The 15,703-nt window shown below is 42.6% G+C and overlaps 13 protein-coding genes across 13 annotated transcripts; 8 read left to right on the top strand and 5 right to left on the bottom strand.

Moving 5' to 3' along the window:
* Nucleotides 1-317: 317 nt before the first annotated feature.
* Nucleotides 318-584, bottom strand: NEMIN01_0262 (signal peptidase complex subunit 1; the record flags this gene model as incomplete). Its single annotated transcript, XM_051476204.1, has 1 exon — nt 318-584. One exon carries the CDS (start codon nt 582-584, stop codon nt 318-320), a length of 267 nt encoding a protein of 88 aa, XP_051332164.1.
* A 33-nt stretch (nt 585-617) lies between these two features.
* Nucleotides 618-791, top strand: NEMIN01_0263 (uncharacterized protein; the record flags this gene model as incomplete). The annotated part of the gene is made up of 1 exon (XM_051476205.1): nt 618-791. One exon carries the CDS (start codon nt 618-620, stop codon nt 789-791), a length of 174 nt encoding a protein of 57 aa, XP_051332165.1.
* A 267-nt stretch (nt 792-1,058) lies between these two features.
* On the bottom strand, nt 1,059-1,475 carry NEMIN01_0335 (uncharacterized protein; the record flags this gene model as incomplete). The annotated part of the gene is made up of 1 exon (XM_051476277.1): nt 1,059-1,475. One exon carries the CDS (start codon nt 1,473-1,475, stop codon nt 1,059-1,061), a length of 417 nt encoding a protein of 138 aa, XP_051332237.1.
* Nucleotides 1,476-1,576: 101 nt separating this feature from the next.
* NEMIN01_0336 (uncharacterized protein) lies at nt 1,577-2,788 on the top strand (the record flags this gene model as incomplete). Its single annotated transcript, XM_051476278.1, has 1 exon — nt 1,577-2,788. The coding sequence occupies one exon, from the start codon at nt 1,577-1,579 to the stop codon at nt 2,786-2,788; it is 1,212 nt and encodes a 403-aa protein (XP_051332238.1).
* A 154-nt stretch (nt 2,789-2,942) lies between these two features.
* On the bottom strand, nt 2,943-4,196 carry NEMIN01_0337 (uncharacterized protein; the record flags this gene model as incomplete). The annotated part of the gene is made up of 1 exon (XM_051476279.1): nt 2,943-4,196. The coding sequence occupies one exon, from the start codon at nt 4,194-4,196 to the stop codon at nt 2,943-2,945; it is 1,254 nt and encodes a 417-aa protein (XP_051332239.1).
* A 32-nt stretch (nt 4,197-4,228) lies between these two features.
* Nucleotides 4,229-6,136, top strand: NEMIN01_0338 (mechanosensitive ion channel protein 4/5/6/7/8/9/10; the record flags this gene model as incomplete). Its single annotated transcript, XM_051476280.1, has 1 exon — nt 4,229-6,136. The coding sequence occupies one exon, from the start codon at nt 4,229-4,231 to the stop codon at nt 6,134-6,136; it is 1,908 nt and encodes a 635-aa protein (XP_051332240.1).
* Nucleotides 6,137-6,452: 316 nt separating this feature from the next.
* Nucleotides 6,453-7,694, bottom strand: NEMIN01_0339 (uncharacterized protein; the record flags this gene model as incomplete). The annotated part of the gene is made up of 1 exon (XM_051476281.1): nt 6,453-7,694. The coding sequence occupies one exon, from the start codon at nt 7,692-7,694 to the stop codon at nt 6,453-6,455; it is 1,242 nt and encodes a 413-aa protein (XP_051332241.1).
* Nucleotides 7,695-8,096: 402 nt separating this feature from the next.
* Nucleotides 8,097-10,229, top strand: NEMIN01_0340 (uncharacterized protein; the record flags this gene model as incomplete). Its single annotated transcript, XM_051476282.1, has 1 exon — nt 8,097-10,229. One exon carries the CDS (start codon nt 8,097-8,099, stop codon nt 10,227-10,229), a length of 2,133 nt encoding a protein of 710 aa, XP_051332242.1.
* Nucleotides 10,230-10,484: 255 nt separating this feature from the next.
* Nucleotides 10,485-11,213, top strand: NEMIN01_0341 (uncharacterized protein; the record flags this gene model as incomplete). The annotated part of the gene is made up of 1 exon (XM_051476283.1): nt 10,485-11,213. One exon carries the CDS (start codon nt 10,485-10,487, stop codon nt 11,211-11,213), a length of 729 nt encoding a protein of 242 aa, XP_051332243.1.
* Nucleotides 11,214-11,245: 32 nt separating this feature from the next.
* Nucleotides 11,246-12,088, top strand: NEMIN01_0342 (palmitoyltransferase ZDHHC3/7/25; the record flags this gene model as incomplete). Its single annotated transcript, XM_051476284.1, has 1 exon — nt 11,246-12,088. The coding sequence occupies one exon, from the start codon at nt 11,246-11,248 to the stop codon at nt 12,086-12,088; it is 843 nt and encodes a 280-aa protein (XP_051332244.1).
* Nucleotides 12,089-12,454: 366 nt separating this feature from the next.
* NEMIN01_0343 (uncharacterized protein) lies at nt 12,455-12,856 on the bottom strand (the record flags this gene model as incomplete). The annotated part of the gene is made up of 1 exon (XM_051476285.1): nt 12,455-12,856. One exon carries the CDS (start codon nt 12,854-12,856, stop codon nt 12,455-12,457), a length of 402 nt encoding a protein of 133 aa, XP_051332245.1.
* A 26-nt stretch (nt 12,857-12,882) lies between these two features.
* On the top strand, nt 12,883-13,758 carry NEMIN01_0344 (uncharacterized protein; the record flags this gene model as incomplete). Its single annotated transcript, XM_051476286.1, has 1 exon — nt 12,883-13,758. One exon carries the CDS (start codon nt 12,883-12,885, stop codon nt 13,756-13,758), a length of 876 nt encoding a protein of 291 aa, XP_051332246.1.
* Nucleotides 13,759-13,923: 165 nt separating this feature from the next.
* On the top strand, nt 13,924-15,666 carry NEMIN01_0345 (uncharacterized protein; the record flags this gene model as incomplete). The annotated part of the gene is made up of 1 exon (XM_051476287.1): nt 13,924-15,666. One exon carries the CDS (start codon nt 13,924-13,926, stop codon nt 15,664-15,666), a length of 1,743 nt encoding a protein of 580 aa, XP_051332247.1.
* Between the last annotated feature and the right edge of the window lie 37 nt (nt 15,667-15,703).

Raw genomic sequence — 15,703 nt, forward strand, 5'->3', positions numbered from 1 at the left:
CATACATCAGCCATTGCCATTTGTCTAATTTAGCAAATATATACGAAGTATCTATGTGTAGAAGGCCATCTACAATATTTACAATTTGTTCTTAAGCTGTTCTTAGGTTATATCACTCTTAGTGCATTTCTGCTGCTAGTAGTCCGCTGCTGCTACTTTTATCTATCTACACCAGCTGTCTACATCCATACAGTATACCATTAAAAACAAAAGAAATACATTCATTTTTATTAACTTAAAAACAAAAGACGCGATAGCAAATACTTATTCTGCTGCTGCTCTCTCCAGCTCTCTTGCCATACTATTTGTTCATTCTTCTATTCATGTTTTGCTTTTTTGTAGACGGGAGAGACAGGGTTTCTTCTGTAGATGGGCCATGCAGGGACTACCGTGGCCAGCATCAGAAGACAAATTGCCAAGTAGACATACGCCACCACGAATATGTCTTTGTAGATGTAGCCTGAAACCAAAGAAACAATCGCACCAAAGAGCAGCATTGTGTGCATTATTCTGTTTGCCAAATACTGTCCTATGTAGTCGGCAGGAGGGTCTGCTTTCTTGGCTAAGTTTTCTATCCACTTCATAAATAGTAAATTTTATAATTTTAAATATTTGTAATGAGCATTGAAGAGACACTGCAGACAGCGGACAAAATAATCAAAAGCGGCGTCTCGGAGGAGATACTGATGCACTGCGGTGTTCTGCTAAAAGACGAAAACGTGTCATGCGAGGGCCTGGTTATTCTGCTCAAAGAGCTGTCTAAGGAAATAGATAAGGCTGTGCTAGAGTGAAAAGAAAACGGATTGTTCGAGCTATCTGTAAGCTGTTTTAATATTGTAATATAAATTGTAGTATAAACAAGACACAAAATGCTTCTAAATCATTCATCTATCTTGTGTAACATTAGAGTGCAGGTCTAGATAGAAGCATCTGTAGCTAAGAGTGTAAAATAAATAAGTAGCACATTGTTTTATTTTTAGATATATACAGTATTTTTGCAGGATAATCCCTTTGCATTCATAGCCTTTTTCAGTTGAACTTTGAGCGTTTTTGATGCTCTACTTTTTAGTGAGGATGCAGGATGATAGAACAAAGAAGCTATTCGATGGTTTTTCACCTTTCACGGGTTTCCTTTTTCTTGGCCTTCCTCCTTTGTTTAGCTCTCTTTCTCCGTAGTTGAACAGCTCGTTGTGTTTATTCCTGTTCTTTTCAACATCGTTAATTATCTCTTCTCTCTCTCTTTTGGCAAAGCACACAATGCTTGTGTCTCCCAAGATCTTTCTTATTCCTGTTTGTTTCAAAGGCGTCCTGAGCTCTATGTACCCCCGGGCGTCCACTCTTTCTTTTTTAATTAAGTACCATGTGGCGTATCTTACTCTTTTTTCTTTTCTAAGAGCCTCCTCCAGCCGGTAGCCATCGGCTATCCCCACCAGAACAAAACACCATCTTCTTCCCGTCTTATTTGCCACTGTCATTGGCCGCGCAGGATTTCTTTCTTTTTGTAGAGTTTGATGGAAAGATGGCAGATGCCTCCATTTCAAAGATGCAAAATATTTGCTTTTATTTTTGCCTCTAGATGAACGTGTTCTCAAGTGCTGAGGATAGCAGCACCAGCGCAGAAATAGTTTTATCTGCAAAAAAACCAGATATCTCGAACTGTCTTGCAGTGTGTGTTCTTTCTTTCTACATCAAAAAGACACTTGCAGCTATCTCACAAAGCACATTTGCTCCTGCATCACATGCATCGCCGTACAATACGTACATGCGCGAAAAGGGAAAGCTCTCTTCTGCCAGCAAGCTAGACCTTTTTCTGCACCTGCGATCTATTGGAATCAGCTGCAGAATAGTTTACAAAATATCTGCAAAAAAGAAAATAACGGCCGATGAGTCGCTAGAGATAGTCTCAGGCGGCGCTGTAATCATTGAGAGCGAGCTAGATGGATCGCCAAACAGAAAACACGACAAAGAGTCCATCCATGTGTCCATTGATGTGCACGGAACTGTGATAAATCACACTCTGTACGCACATAAAAAAGTAGCACAGGCCCTAGAATGCGAAGTGTCTAGAAGTACAGAGATATCCAGCCCATTCTATGCATACGATAGCAAGCACATAAACACCCTTCCAGCCACCAGAAGGGAAGGACTGCTCCATCCGCTGTACAGAATAGACCCTGAGCACAGAAGATATGTAATATACCCGAAAAGCATCGGATGGGTGGGGCACATAAAAGATGCAAAAACAAAAGTGCACACAATGCGATCAAAGACACAGAAAGAAGTATCGATGAGGATATACCCTAAGTCCCACCTGTGCAAGTTGCTGACATACAATGAAGTGCTGCGCCAGAACAAAAGAGTGGAAAACATTTCACTTCCATTCAGGGTCCTGCCAGGCAATAAAAAATTCCATCCAGAAGGACTAAAAGTGTATGCGCCCTGGCAGATACAAGAGCAGCCAGAGAACGCACAGATCATAGCCACGCCAAAGCAGATCCCAGAAGACAAAGTGTACCTTGTCGAAACAAGCATTATAAAGTATAATTTGGAAGGAGCAACCCCCGTAATAGGAAAAAGATACGATCACATTACGCAGAAAAAAGAGCCGGTGAGCAGTGGGGTCCTGCTGAGTAAAAAGTACTTCGATGAAAATAGAGAAATAATAAAGCAGGAAATGCACAGAAGTATAATTGGAGCAGTCACATCGCACAATAAGCCGCTTGTACTGAACATGCAAGTGCTGGCCGTCCAGGCACTTCGATACATTCACATACTAGAGTCCCTGTAAATGCTAAATTTGTATTATTTATTTGCTAATTCTATCTCTTATCACTACATCTTTTAATAAAGAGCCAGATAATAACTCAGTGTATGAAATTTTGTATCTGAAATAAGAACAAACATGTTGGATAACGGCCGTCTATTAAACAGTGTGAATCTTTTTATTCAAGTATTTCGCTCAGTCTTATGTCTCTTGTGACATAGTGAGAGTGTCCGTCTTTGTAAATGTATCTGGGGATGTTTACTTTGCAGATGTTCGTGGGCATAATATCGATTGACTGCATCGTAATGAGGTCTTTCTCCTCTATAAAACTTGCCTGCTTCAATCCCTCAAGCACGTACCTAATAGATCTCTTTGTGTACTCGTCTGTCTGGCCAGGAGTGCTCTGTTTTTTCACTTTTCTCACAAGCACCGAGACTAATTCTTTGATGTTATCCGCCTTCAAGCGGCTGATGGGCATATTGTTGTAGATAAGGCCCTTTTCCACCGCTTCTGTCTTTTTCTGCACACCTTTGAAGCTGACGAATATTGTGTTGTACAGAAGATTGTGGAACTGGTAGACAGAAACACACTTTGCATCGTACCCGAGCAAGTTGTTATTCCCAATCACATCGTACAGCGAGCTGTATTCAGAAAGAGTGCACGCATCTTCGATCGACAAACACTTTTCCAGATAGTTGTTGAAGAGAAGATCCTGCACTGTCTGTATCCCGCTCTGGCTGCAGACTCTCTCAATCTCGGAATAGCTCTTTCTTTTTCCTCCTCTCCTGTGCAGTATTTTATCGAGCGCTTCTATGTACCCCATGCCTCCCGTGTCCACCCCTGCGTGACCTTTTATCTTACTGTTTCTGCGGAATATTTCTATATCAGAAACGGTTTTTCCTATTTTCTCTCCTTCTCTTATTCTGCTGCTTATCTCATCGGGCATGACTATTCCGATCTTCCTGCAGATGTTCTCTGCTCTTCTGTGCGTTCTGTGCATGTCGCTGTACATCTTGACCACCTCGCACCCTCCCTCTGCGCTGGAGTACGTTTTCCCCAGTGACACATCGTCTACAATCACAACTATTTTGACCATTCGATTTTTTATCGCCAGTATCTGCCTGACAAACTGTCTATCTACGTCTCTGAATACAAATATCCTGCTTCTTCCTTTGATGTCCTTTGCTCTGCTTGTTTTTTCTATGCTCTGGATTGTTTCGCTTATTTCCTCTTTTGAGAGCATTCCGTCTATGTGGACTTCTTTGTAGTTGTGTATTTTGTTAATGAGTCTGATGCTTGTCTCTTTTCCTATCCCAGGCCTGCCCATCACAACCGCTTTTTCGGATGCGTCCCTGCCCAGCCACTCTTTGTACTGTCTCCACCCTGCTTCGTTGACAACCAGCTCGCTTGGAACCATTGGCACATATACCATTAATTGCAAAGATTTTTAGAGTATACAAACAAATGACAGAAGAAGAATCTCACGAGACATCGCACAGCACATCGGTTGAAAGCGGAAACGAGGAGAGACAGGAGGTTGAGCAGAAAGAAGTTGATATCAAAAAAACGAAACTGTACCACACCCTCACGCCGTGGAAGAAATTCTCGCACACTCTGAAAGAAGTCTCGCTGCTGTACTTTTTTGGATTCATTGTTTCCCTTTTCCTCTTTGGGCTAAAGCATTTGATAGTCTACGCGAGACTGGACGGAAGGTTCTACCTCTACAGGAACGAGACAAAGGTGCAGTACGCTGTCTCCGACGCGCTCTCTGTGGTGAGCTCTTTCATTTTTGCGTTTACGCTGATAGACACGTTCCTGTACTACATGAGCGGATATTTGATGGAAAAAGTGAACTTTCTCACTCTAGCGATGTTCTACACGAATAGCGTGTCGAGCCTCCTCTCCAGCATGATCCTTGTCTTTGGATCGGTTGTGTATTGTAAGTTCAACGAAGTAGACTACAAGATAAAAGAAAGCCACAGCGTGGGCATTGAGCAGTCGCTGACCACGTGTTTTCTTTCGCTGCTGGTCATCACAATGAAAGACATATTTGTCAAGAAGGTGAGAATGGGGTTCAACCACACAAACTATCTCTCGAGAATTCAAAAGTGCCTGATCGAGCACCAGTTCATAAAAACCCTCGAGGTGGTGAGGAAGAGGATAAAAGGGCAGAAAAACGGAAAGAAAAAGAGATACTGGATGTTCTCGCAGCCTGCACAGGACCAGCAGGCAGGCGCAGAAACAGACACGCCCTCGCAGGAAGAGATACCAGAAGATAACGAAAAGTACTTCAAGCCCAAGTTCATGGCTGTCCCTGAAGACCTGACAGACGTCAAACAGAAAATGATAATATTCAAAGAGTTTGAAAAAATAATGAACACAAAGATATACCACATGGACAAGGGAATAGGCGCAGCTGTGGACATAAAACAGGAGTCGCAGAAAAGAGCAGAGAAGATAGCAACGTGGCTGGCTGCGGACAGGAAGAAGTTCCAGATACGGCATCTGAAGAAGTACGTTGACTCAGAGTACGTTGACAACATAGTTTCCGTTTTGGGCCTATCAGAGACACAATTGCTGTCAGAGAAAGACATTGCCACGCTGATAGAGAAGACAAAAAGAGAAAAATATGCAGTGAAAAGAAGCTTGGTGCAGATGGACAAAGCGCTCCTTAGAGTCAGCCATTTCATCACGGGATCTATTTTCGTGTTTGCTGCGATTGCCCTTCTTTCTCCCACCATCTCGGCAAATGACGTGGTAAAGGGCGTCTTTGGGACGTTCTTTGGGCTTGGGTTTATCTTCCAGACGAGCGTGAAGAATGCAATTGACAGCGTGATCTTCTTATTTATAGTGCATCCGTACGACATCGGAGACAGAATTAGAGTGGAGATAGACAAAGAAGAGCTGAACATGGTTGTCTCCGAGCTGAACGTGTTCTCCACCGTGTTTTACGAATGGAACGGATCAAAGATATACATCCCAAACCACGTCCTCCTGCAGAAGTCCATTGTGAATGTGCGAAGAAGCGGGCTGATGGCTGAAAATATTGTTTTTCAGGTATCGTTCGACACGGTTCCTGAAAAGATCCAGCACCTGAAGACAGAGATCACAAAGTTCATAAAGAAGCATCCAAAAGACTTTTCGCCGTACTTTATGTTCAACTACCACGCGCTTGAGGACACGAACAAGCTGCATCTGAAAATATACCTGCAGCACGCCACCAACTGGCAGAACTACGAGGCATATCTGCAGAGAAAGGCAAAGTTCATTATGTTTTTGAAGCAGGCAATCAGCGAGCAGAAGATAGAGTACTATCTCCCAATCCAGAGACTCGAAATAATTGCAAGCAAAACAGCCCAAACCAGCTTGTAGTGCTGATTTCTAAATACTTGAATAAATACAACTGATCTTCACCCTGCCACCCCGCCTGTTTATTTGCTGTTTACCACTCTAATACCCATCCGTATTGAAAATTATTCTAACGCCTAGTGATCATATAAATTATTTTATTTTTGGGTTGTGTTCTCCACTGAGAAGAGTTCAGATAGAGAAGAAATAAAAAGAGAAAAAGAAAGAAGAATAGGATATCTACTGCAAAGCACTCTGTACCATCAGTATCTACCATTGTCACAGTATGCACTCTCTTGTCTATCATTATTTTGTACCCATTGTTATTTAGCTAACACTACTACGGATCAACACTACTATAACTGGCAGAAGATGTGTTTTCAATCTTGCTGAGCGATGCAGAGAAGAGTTGGAGGACTCTGTAAATAGTGTTGAAGATGTATATAACAACAGTGTCTGGCACTGCTAGGTATAATAAACAGGTAATTGCGACAGAGTAGAACAGTAGTAGATACTTTGCTGGAATCCTCTTGTAGACAGCCACCACGTACGGCTCTTCCCTGTTGCAGTACCTCGCCAAAGCATTTACTTTTCTTTTTATAATCTCATCGGGCAATTTCTGCATTTGTATTCCCACGTCCTCATTGGACTGGTGGTACATCAGAGAGTACTCAGGAGACTCTTCTATGATGTAGGATATAAAGTTGTCTCTTTTGTTCGCGTATGCCTGCACTATCTCGTTTGCGACCATTATGTCTTCTCTGCTGCTAATGTCAAACTTGTCGATATTTTCAAATAAATACGAGCAGGGAAGAGTGTCATCAACCAGCACCTCAGACGATAGAAGATCCTTCCAGTGTGTGCGAAGAGAGCAGAACATCCTGAGTGTTTCCATGTTCTCCTGCGACATGTTTTTGTAGTTAATATCTTCCATCTTTTCCATGACTCTGTTTGCATAGTCAAAAAGATACTCGTTCTTCATCTCTGAGTATATCCCGTTAATGCTCAGGTACTCTACACTCCTTAGGTGTCTGCAAAAGTTTGGCCGATTCTTATCAAACATCTGCATAATCCGCATCTGCAGCTCTGCCCCTGTCCGCAGGTATGCGTGTCTTGCATGCATGCACTCTTCCCGCACGCTGTTGAATATTTCTGGGTCTTTTTCTTTGTAATATTCTTTTAAAATTTCAAAGACTCCGTATATTTTTATGTATGTGTTGACTCTTTTTTCAATAAAAACCACCACAGACTCTGCAAAATCCGGAGAGTTGCAGCTCTGCAAAATGTCGAAGACCGAAGAGAGAGAAGAAGAGCACAGAATTGCCTCAAGGTGTCTGCAGACCCATCTGACGAGAACGTCATCACCGTAGGAAATGACACACATTCTCAATATTTTCTCAAACGGAAGCATTCTTGTCACAGCGACGAGGAGATCGTGAAAATGAAAAAGCACAGCTTCGCCAAAAGAGCCGTTATACACACATCTGCGCATGCTGTGGTAGCTGCAACTCATCATTATTTTAGACCGCACATAGAACAGCACGGTAGACACATTCCCAGAGAAGATGCTTATTGGCTTCATTGCCCTGCCCACAAAATATAAATCTAATTAATATGCCAATGTTCGCTCTAATTCGCAGAAATGCAGAATGAAGAACAAAGCAAAGAGCATGCAGGACAGTGTAAGATGCACAATGCACACAGCTTCAGCATAAGCCACCAATGAGAATAACTAAAAACCAGCCGCTACTCCCACTGCACGAGATATGCACAGACAAAGCACACCATAAAAGAAAAAGGTGTAAGAAAAGGAGGCGAAAGGTTTTCATCTAACGTAGGCACAGTGGCAGAATGGTTATTGCGACGGCTTGCTAAGCCGTGACCCTTTGGGTTCGTGGGTTCGATTCCCATCTGTGTCGATTTTTTGGTCTTTTGGCATTTCGTTGAAATACTTTTATTTTTAATTTTAGCAGCACTCTGCGATATGGAGAAGATCCCAAGGGAGCCGCAAATCAAGCTCGCCCACATAACAGAGGTAGTTGACGCAAACATCGCAGGAAGACTAGCGGACAGCAGTATTTACGTGTACGGGCCTGGGATAGGATATCTGATAGGAAACAGAGATAAGAGGGAGTCAGAGTACAACCTGTCAAATGTAACGGACAGAATATTCGAAAGAAAAAGAAGGATGCAGCAGTACAACTCGTCGAAAAGGAACAATCCGTGCAACCTCAGATTCAGCACAAAAACATGGGCAGACATACACAAAGCGATAGGAAGCACGGGGATGATCAAGCTGTGCACAAAGTACACGGTGCTAGAGAAGGTAGGCAGCTCTTACATCAGATACTTCTCTGATAATTTTAGCATAGAGCCAACGGGCGGCAGAGAAAAGAAAGAAAAAAAGGGAATAGTAGAGTGGAAAGACCGAATAGAAAAAATAGAAGAAACGAAGCACAGTGACATATACAGCGAAGAGTTCGCAGAGTATGCCCAGGAGATAGAAAAAACGCTTAAATCGCTGAAAACAGTAAATACATGGGGGATAATCAGTTCGTTTGTAAAGTCAAAAGAAAAGAAAAACAGTGTACATATCGAGCCCACGGGAGTGTGCAAACACGAGATAAAAATAGAAACAGTTGTGCGAATGCTGTCTACGGTCATAAAGAAAGTGTTTAGGCACGCTGTTACACAGGGAGACATGCAGCGCATAAGAAAGAAGATCGCCTGGTTCCTGCTGAACAAAAAGAAAGGAATAGACATGAAGAAGATACACACAGAGTTTAGAAAGAAACTTAAAAAAAAGGCAAAAAACAGAGACCCTTTGACCTACAAAAAGTACATAACAGAAACAGTGAGCTACATCTTTGCCAAGTACATACCGTATCTAGTGGACATCCACATAGTGGTAAATGGCACCGGCGCAGATGATATGCGTTTTTTCTTCAAGAAAGGATACAGACAGCTAGAGAGCGCGTTCAAAGAGGCGTGCATTAGAACACATTTTGAAAGAGTTGAAGAGCAGGGAGAAGCTGAGAGAGAAAAAACAGAACACAGTGAAGAGACAGAAACACCGGCAGAAGGCTTTTTCGTTATGTCGGTTATACCAAAGAAAAGCACATTCAGAGCTGTATATAAAAAGATCTACAATGCGTCGGACAAGTACGTGCAGATCATGAAAGAAAGAATGGGGTGTGCAATTCTCACACGGGAGGCAGAGGAAAGAGTCGAGTGGGAGATGGAAAGCGAAGAGGACAAAAAGCCTCCAAGAGCACGGCTCTGCAACTCTATCTTAAAGACCCAAAGCATTTCTTCAAAGTTAATTTCATTCAAAAAAGAGTTCAAGCAAAACTTCGAAGATGAAAGGCCTCTCTACATTTTGCTGCTGGACATACGCAGCTGCTTTGACAATATCTCACTGGATATCATCAACGAAAGCGGCCTGCTGAACAAACTGATGGGAAAAAGAGAGTACGAGGTGTTCAACTGGGAGGACACCACGGAAGACGGAAAGCGAAGGAGCAGAAGAGTCGTGATGTACCCCACCGACAGAACATGGAAGGGAGACATAGTCCTCAAAAACCTGCCCCCAAGAGTTTTCCGAAAGTTCAAATCGCAGTGCAAGTTCACCAATGAAGACGTGCAGAAGATGATAAAGCAGGATGTCAACAGCACCATGCTAAAGCATAAGAACAGATTCTACAGAAGAGTGAAGGGGATATACCAGGGCTCTAGATTCTCATCGCAGGTGTGTGCATACTACATGGCACTGCTAGACGATAAGATATACAAAGACCTGAACCAGACCAGAGCCATGCGATACGTGGATGACTCAATGATTCTGTCGTGGAGCCCTGAAGAGCTCGAAAAAGTGCTGGAAAGAATGGGCAAGATGGAGTCTCAGTACGGAGTGTCTCTAAACATCCCAAAGTGCAGGCTTTTTACAACAGCCCCAAAATCAAATTGTGCAGTAACTATAAACGCACTGACAGCAGTATCAAGAGCCAAGTTCAAATGGTGCGGAATACACTTTGATGCACGGGCTCTTTCTTCATTCATACCGCAAACACCTAGAAAGATGGGCCGAATCAACCAAAGAAAAGAAAACACACCATAGGCATATCTATAGATAGAGAGATTACTAGTCGTGTTTAAGAGCAAAGAAAAGTAGTTACAGGAGATCAGAAAGACAGACACCACTTAGAAAAGAATTAGAATAAAAAGCATGCGGAAGACAGTATTATTATCTCGAGCACAGTAGATGGAGAGAGTGTGAATAGCCTAGCACCCTACTCAGCAGATACCCAGCAGCTGGTTTCTGTTTTATTTTTCGAATGTTTGAATTTATCTAAAATTTTTTCTTCAGCTTCCAATGAAAACAATTCTCGTTATTGATGCTTCTGCTGTCATTTCCTCTCTGCTCTCTGAAATGGACTATGCCCAGGGATACATGCCGCAGAGTGTTGCAGACGAGCTCAGGTGCCAAAAGAGCAATGAGCTGATGGACATGCACATGTGCAAAGTAGACATAAGAAACCCCTCTGAAAAGTATGTAAAGATAGCAGCAGAAAAGTCTCTAGAGATGGGACACACGGCCCTAAGCGCGCAGGATATAGAGCTAGCAGCGCTGGCGCTAGAAGTGTCTGAAGAAAACAACTCCATTTTCTCCAGCTGGATAACTGCAGATACGCTTGAGGGAGTGCAGGTGGTAGCAGCTACGCTGGATAACACGCTAAGAGCCCTGATAAACCTGCTGGGCGTGCAGCTACACGACACATTCAGCGACAAAGAGAAAAAGTATCTGCAGAGATGCTACACATGCACAAAAGTATACAAAACAGAAGAAAAGATAGACTTCTGCAAGTCCTGCGGATATTCAACTGTCAACCGCGTGGGATACACAGAGAAAGACGGAAAGATCGAGCTGTTCCTCAGCAAGAACTACAAATACAACGAAAAAACACTCCACCACCACGGGAAAGCGATAAAAAGCCAGGACCAGAAAGAGTACAGATGGTACAGAAAGAGCCAGAGAAAAGAGGAGAAAAAAGAAAAAAAGAACTTGGGCGAATTTTTAAACATGCAAGAGTGGTCTGGGTAGACTAAAATAAATAAATGTTTTCTTTGTTTACAATGTATTTTAGCAACAGGAGCTACATGGACAAAGTGGGGCTCTCTCTGACCTACTCTCTGATTATGTATATAGGAGTATTCTCGGGCCCGGTTTTTCTGTGGAATGATCTGAAAAATTGGCACATAACAAGAACGTGTCTGGCTATCTTAAACGGTCTTGTGGTTCTGGACTTGGTTCTGCTTATATTTGTGAGCAGCACACGAGGATACGTAAAAGAGGAGGAGTACGTCCCGGGAGGAAAGTTCTGCTACGAGTGCAGGAAGGCAAAGCCCGAAAGAGCCCACCACTGCTCAAGATGCAAGAAATGCATCAACAGAATGGATCACCACTGTCCATGGGTTGGGTCGTGCATCAACGCGAGCAATCTTGGAAATTTCATCAAGCTGATTTTTTCGATTCTAATGAGCTCTCTGATGGCTCTCTTTCTGCACGGGTATGTCTTCCATCTTAAGATAAGGTTGTTCTACGACTCAATCGAGATCAAGCCTTCCCTGTGCGTCATCAGCGTAAATATTATAATTTTAATCCTTGTGGCGACAGGACTTCTCTTCATTTTCATACGGCAAATGAAGTTTTTATTGGCAAATGTAACGTATTTAGAGTATCTGCAGATTAAAAAGCTGAACGAGATAGGAGTGATTGAGCCCAGGAACCCATACGACAAAGGGGTGCTAGGGAACCTGAAAATAGCCCTGGGGAGTCCGCTGGGGTTCCTGGCGTGCAGAGAGCCAGAAGATGCAAAAGTATTTGGATACAAAAACTACTGGCCTCCTCTGCGAATGTCCAGGTCGATGTCCTCCAGCCAGATAGCGCTGAACTCTTCGATAGCAGACAGAATATGAAGAAAGATAGAAGAAATAGCACACCCCTTAAATAAACACACTTTTAGATAGATAGCCATTTATTATTGGAGATAGAAAGATGGTTGTAGATAAAAAAGTGTGCATGAATGTGAATAGATCAAGAGGTATATGTATGGATGTGAATGTACTCTAATAATTTATTTTTCCTTTTATGGATAATGGATAAAGATGTACTGCAAGCCAATCAGTGCTGTTTACTGTTTTCTCGGAATATTCTGAATCTATCTGCTCTTCTACTCTTCTATGCTGTTTTATTCTCTGCAGGATATCTATGTCTTTAGCTAATTGCATATTTTGGCACTCCATAATGCACAGCCGCTCATTTTGATTATCTCTGGAAATGTTCTACTCTTTATCCATTTTCACATCTACCGGCGTGTTTTCTCCGCTCTCTTTCTCCTGTTTCATTTTGAGAACTTCTTCTAGCGGCGCGCATGTTTCAAAGCACAGAACCACTCTGCATATTCTACACATGTTCTTTGCTGTCCCACACGGCTCGCATATGATATTGTACGCCAGCGTGATGTTTTTCAGCTGGCACATGGTGCACCGCGCCAAGTGCGTCTGCATCTTGTACTTTCTGTACTGTTTTCTCCACTCTATCTTGTCGTTGCACCGTCTGCAGAGGTTGGAAATCGGTATGGCGGAGATTGCCTTTGTCAGAGACGAGTTTGGGTTGTGCCGGAACGCAAATGTGTTTTGGTGCGCTTGTTTTCTCTGAGGCTTTTTCTTGGCGTTTTCGCTCATTGTAAAAATTTGCAAATTCTTTGGCTATGAGACTGAACCCTTTCCAAGCCAAAACTGCGCCCAGTAGCTCCATCCACGCCGCGCTAAGCAGCGTATTCAACACAGCAGAGCCTGAAAGGCCCGCTAAAAAAGAAAAAATCGAAGAAGTGACAGAAGAGACGGCAGAAATAGACGAAAAAAACATACTCAGCGCCCTGGCAACGCACAAAAAAGAAGAGATAAAGGAGCCGTGGCTATCTCCCAGTTCCATCTGCAACTTTTTGAGAGCGTCGGTTGACGAGATCACAAAAAACAGCCTTGAAGAAAAACTTGGCTCACTTCTGTACTACCAGACACCAGAGACACACAAAATAAAAAAAGATAGCAGCGACGCGTACAGTGCGATATTCAACAACTGGAGGAAAGGCCTGAGCGGGCTCTTTGCAGAGTACAGAAAAGCCAACGCAAAAAAAAGCGACTTTTCCTTCTATGCGTACTCTGACAAAACAGTGTACCACTTTCACACAAATGGCTATAACGGGTGTGTGCATCCATGCTGCGAAGATGCGGTAATATACTCCCTGCATGTTCTGCCAACCGATAAATCTCTGAATGATCTTTTCGACAGCAAGTTTAAAAAAGATAAGCAGGGGTGCTATCTCTCGGGGAGAAGTGTTTTATTTATTCTCGACACAATCATAAACACAGAGGCAAGCACCGTGTGTGCACTGCCGCTTATTCTGTCTAAACACCCATTTATCAACAGCATACTGACTAAGCCTGCAGTGGTGATAAAGTCAGAAAAGCGCTCAAATAACAGCATGTACAGAGTATCCATGAAAGGATGGGCTCTAACAGAAGACATTCTTATGCTCAACGCAGCCATGCACCTGGAAGCCAAGCAGACAGATGATATCCAGTAGCTCCTCTTCTCCTAGAAACAGCCTGAGTGTATTGAAAATGTGCAGCTTCTCCAGTTATCTGGGAGCATCAAAATCCTGTATCAAAGCCAAGTGAAAAACAATAAAAATTTGTGCATCTTCCACAGAGAAAAATAAAGGCTAAAATGAAAGTAATTTAATTTTTTTATGATTCTGAAACAGAAAACGAAGCAGATAGGAGTAGTAGGAGTGGCCCTTCTTCTGTATTTACAGCTTATTGCGTGTGCCCTAATAGAGAGCGATGTGCTAGCGATAAACAAGTACTGGCAGGACAGGATAAGCTTTATAGACAGAGAGATTAAAGTGCGCAAAAACATTTTCAAAGTAGTTAAAACCATCGAGTTTCCCCGGAAGCGAGTTACGCTAAACTCTGCAGATAACATAGAATTGGAAGCAGTGAATGAAGTGGTGCTTATAAACATAAATGAAATAGAAAAGAGACGAAAGATCTTTGAGGCAAGCATAAACAACATAATGATGCAGACAAACACAATAATAAATTTATACCAACGTTTAAAAAACAGTATAGAGCTTGATAGCGAAAAAAGAGACGAAATTAGCAAAGAAATTGAAAACAAAAATACCGAAATATGCAGAATGATTCTGCTGGTCTTTAGGGCCAACAGCTCAGTAATTAAGGAAATAAACAGCTACGACACATACATGCTAAAGGTAATAGACTGGTGTGTCTCAAAAAAGCTGGATGTGCACAATCTAACGCTCTTCAAGCTTGCAAGACAGAACAAGCTGCTGGCTACCAACATAATATATACTCTCTTTGAGATATTTATGGGCAAAAAAAAAGAAAATGTAGAAGATCTGCTGCTGCAATTGCCCAATGTTCTGACAACTCACATCTCAAGCGAAAATGTAAGCACATTTATGGAGGCCATAAGAAAAGACGTAAAAGAAGGAGCTGCAAATCTTTTCCAGTCAGCAGATGCACACCTGCACTTGCTGTGCGACAAACACAACTTTAAAATCTCCGTGCTGGATCCAGAGACAATGTGCATATACTTCAACCTCGCAAAAAAGAATCTTTCAGAAGAGGAAATAAGACAGTACATAAACATCACGCCAGAACAGGTGGTAAAAGTAGTAATAATAGAATTTTTGATGGCAGGAGATCTCTTGGACCACAAAGAGAACAATCTCTTCGCTTCACTCGGTAAAATAATACAGAGAATGTATACTCAGGACAGCACGCTTCCCAGCACCTACGAAGAGATGCAAGTAAGAAGAGAAAAACAGAATAAAATACTTGATGTTTTGAGCATCATGTGGGATGACTACGAACTGACAAAGAAGGCTGAATACACAGAAATTGAGAACCTGTGCGAAAGCAACGACATCCCGTGCTTTGACTTCAGGAAGATAAACAGCAGCTTCCGATCTGTTGCATGGATGTACGCAATAGACGCGTACAAACCAACTCCTGAGACCGATTTGGGCTTGGAGCTGCACTTCGACATGTCCTACACCAATCCCATGTGGTACATATGCAAAAGATGCGAGCACATTAACCGCATGGCTGCCAGCAAAAATAACGAGCACGGAACAGAGCCCTTCGCAGAAACAAAAGATGGCGTGCTTATAACACCAGACAGAATAAGCGCAGTTGGCGAGGATGCAGCCTGTGCAGAACGCATGAGAAGCTGCATGAAGGCGTGGTTCACAAAGTCGGCTAAAGTTATACACAGGAAAGAAGACAGCCAAGAATACTGCAACCTGGCTGATGACTTTACCAAGTACCTGAAAATACACATAGAGGAAGACACAGAGCAGAAAGAGCCATCTGCAGAGACAGATAAATCTGAACTCTCCAAAAGCAATCCATTGTTGCAGAGCAAGTTCTCCTCTGAAGAAAGCACTGATACCATTGGTTTGTAAAATTATAAAATCAGACTCTATCACTAAATAAAACACA

This window comes from Nematocida minor (genome assembly GCF_024244105.1).
Source record: "Nematocida minor strain JUm1510 chromosome Unknown 7921, whole genome shotgun sequence".
NCBI classification, from domain to species: domain Eukaryota; kingdom Fungi; phylum Microsporidia; genus Nematocida; species Nematocida minor.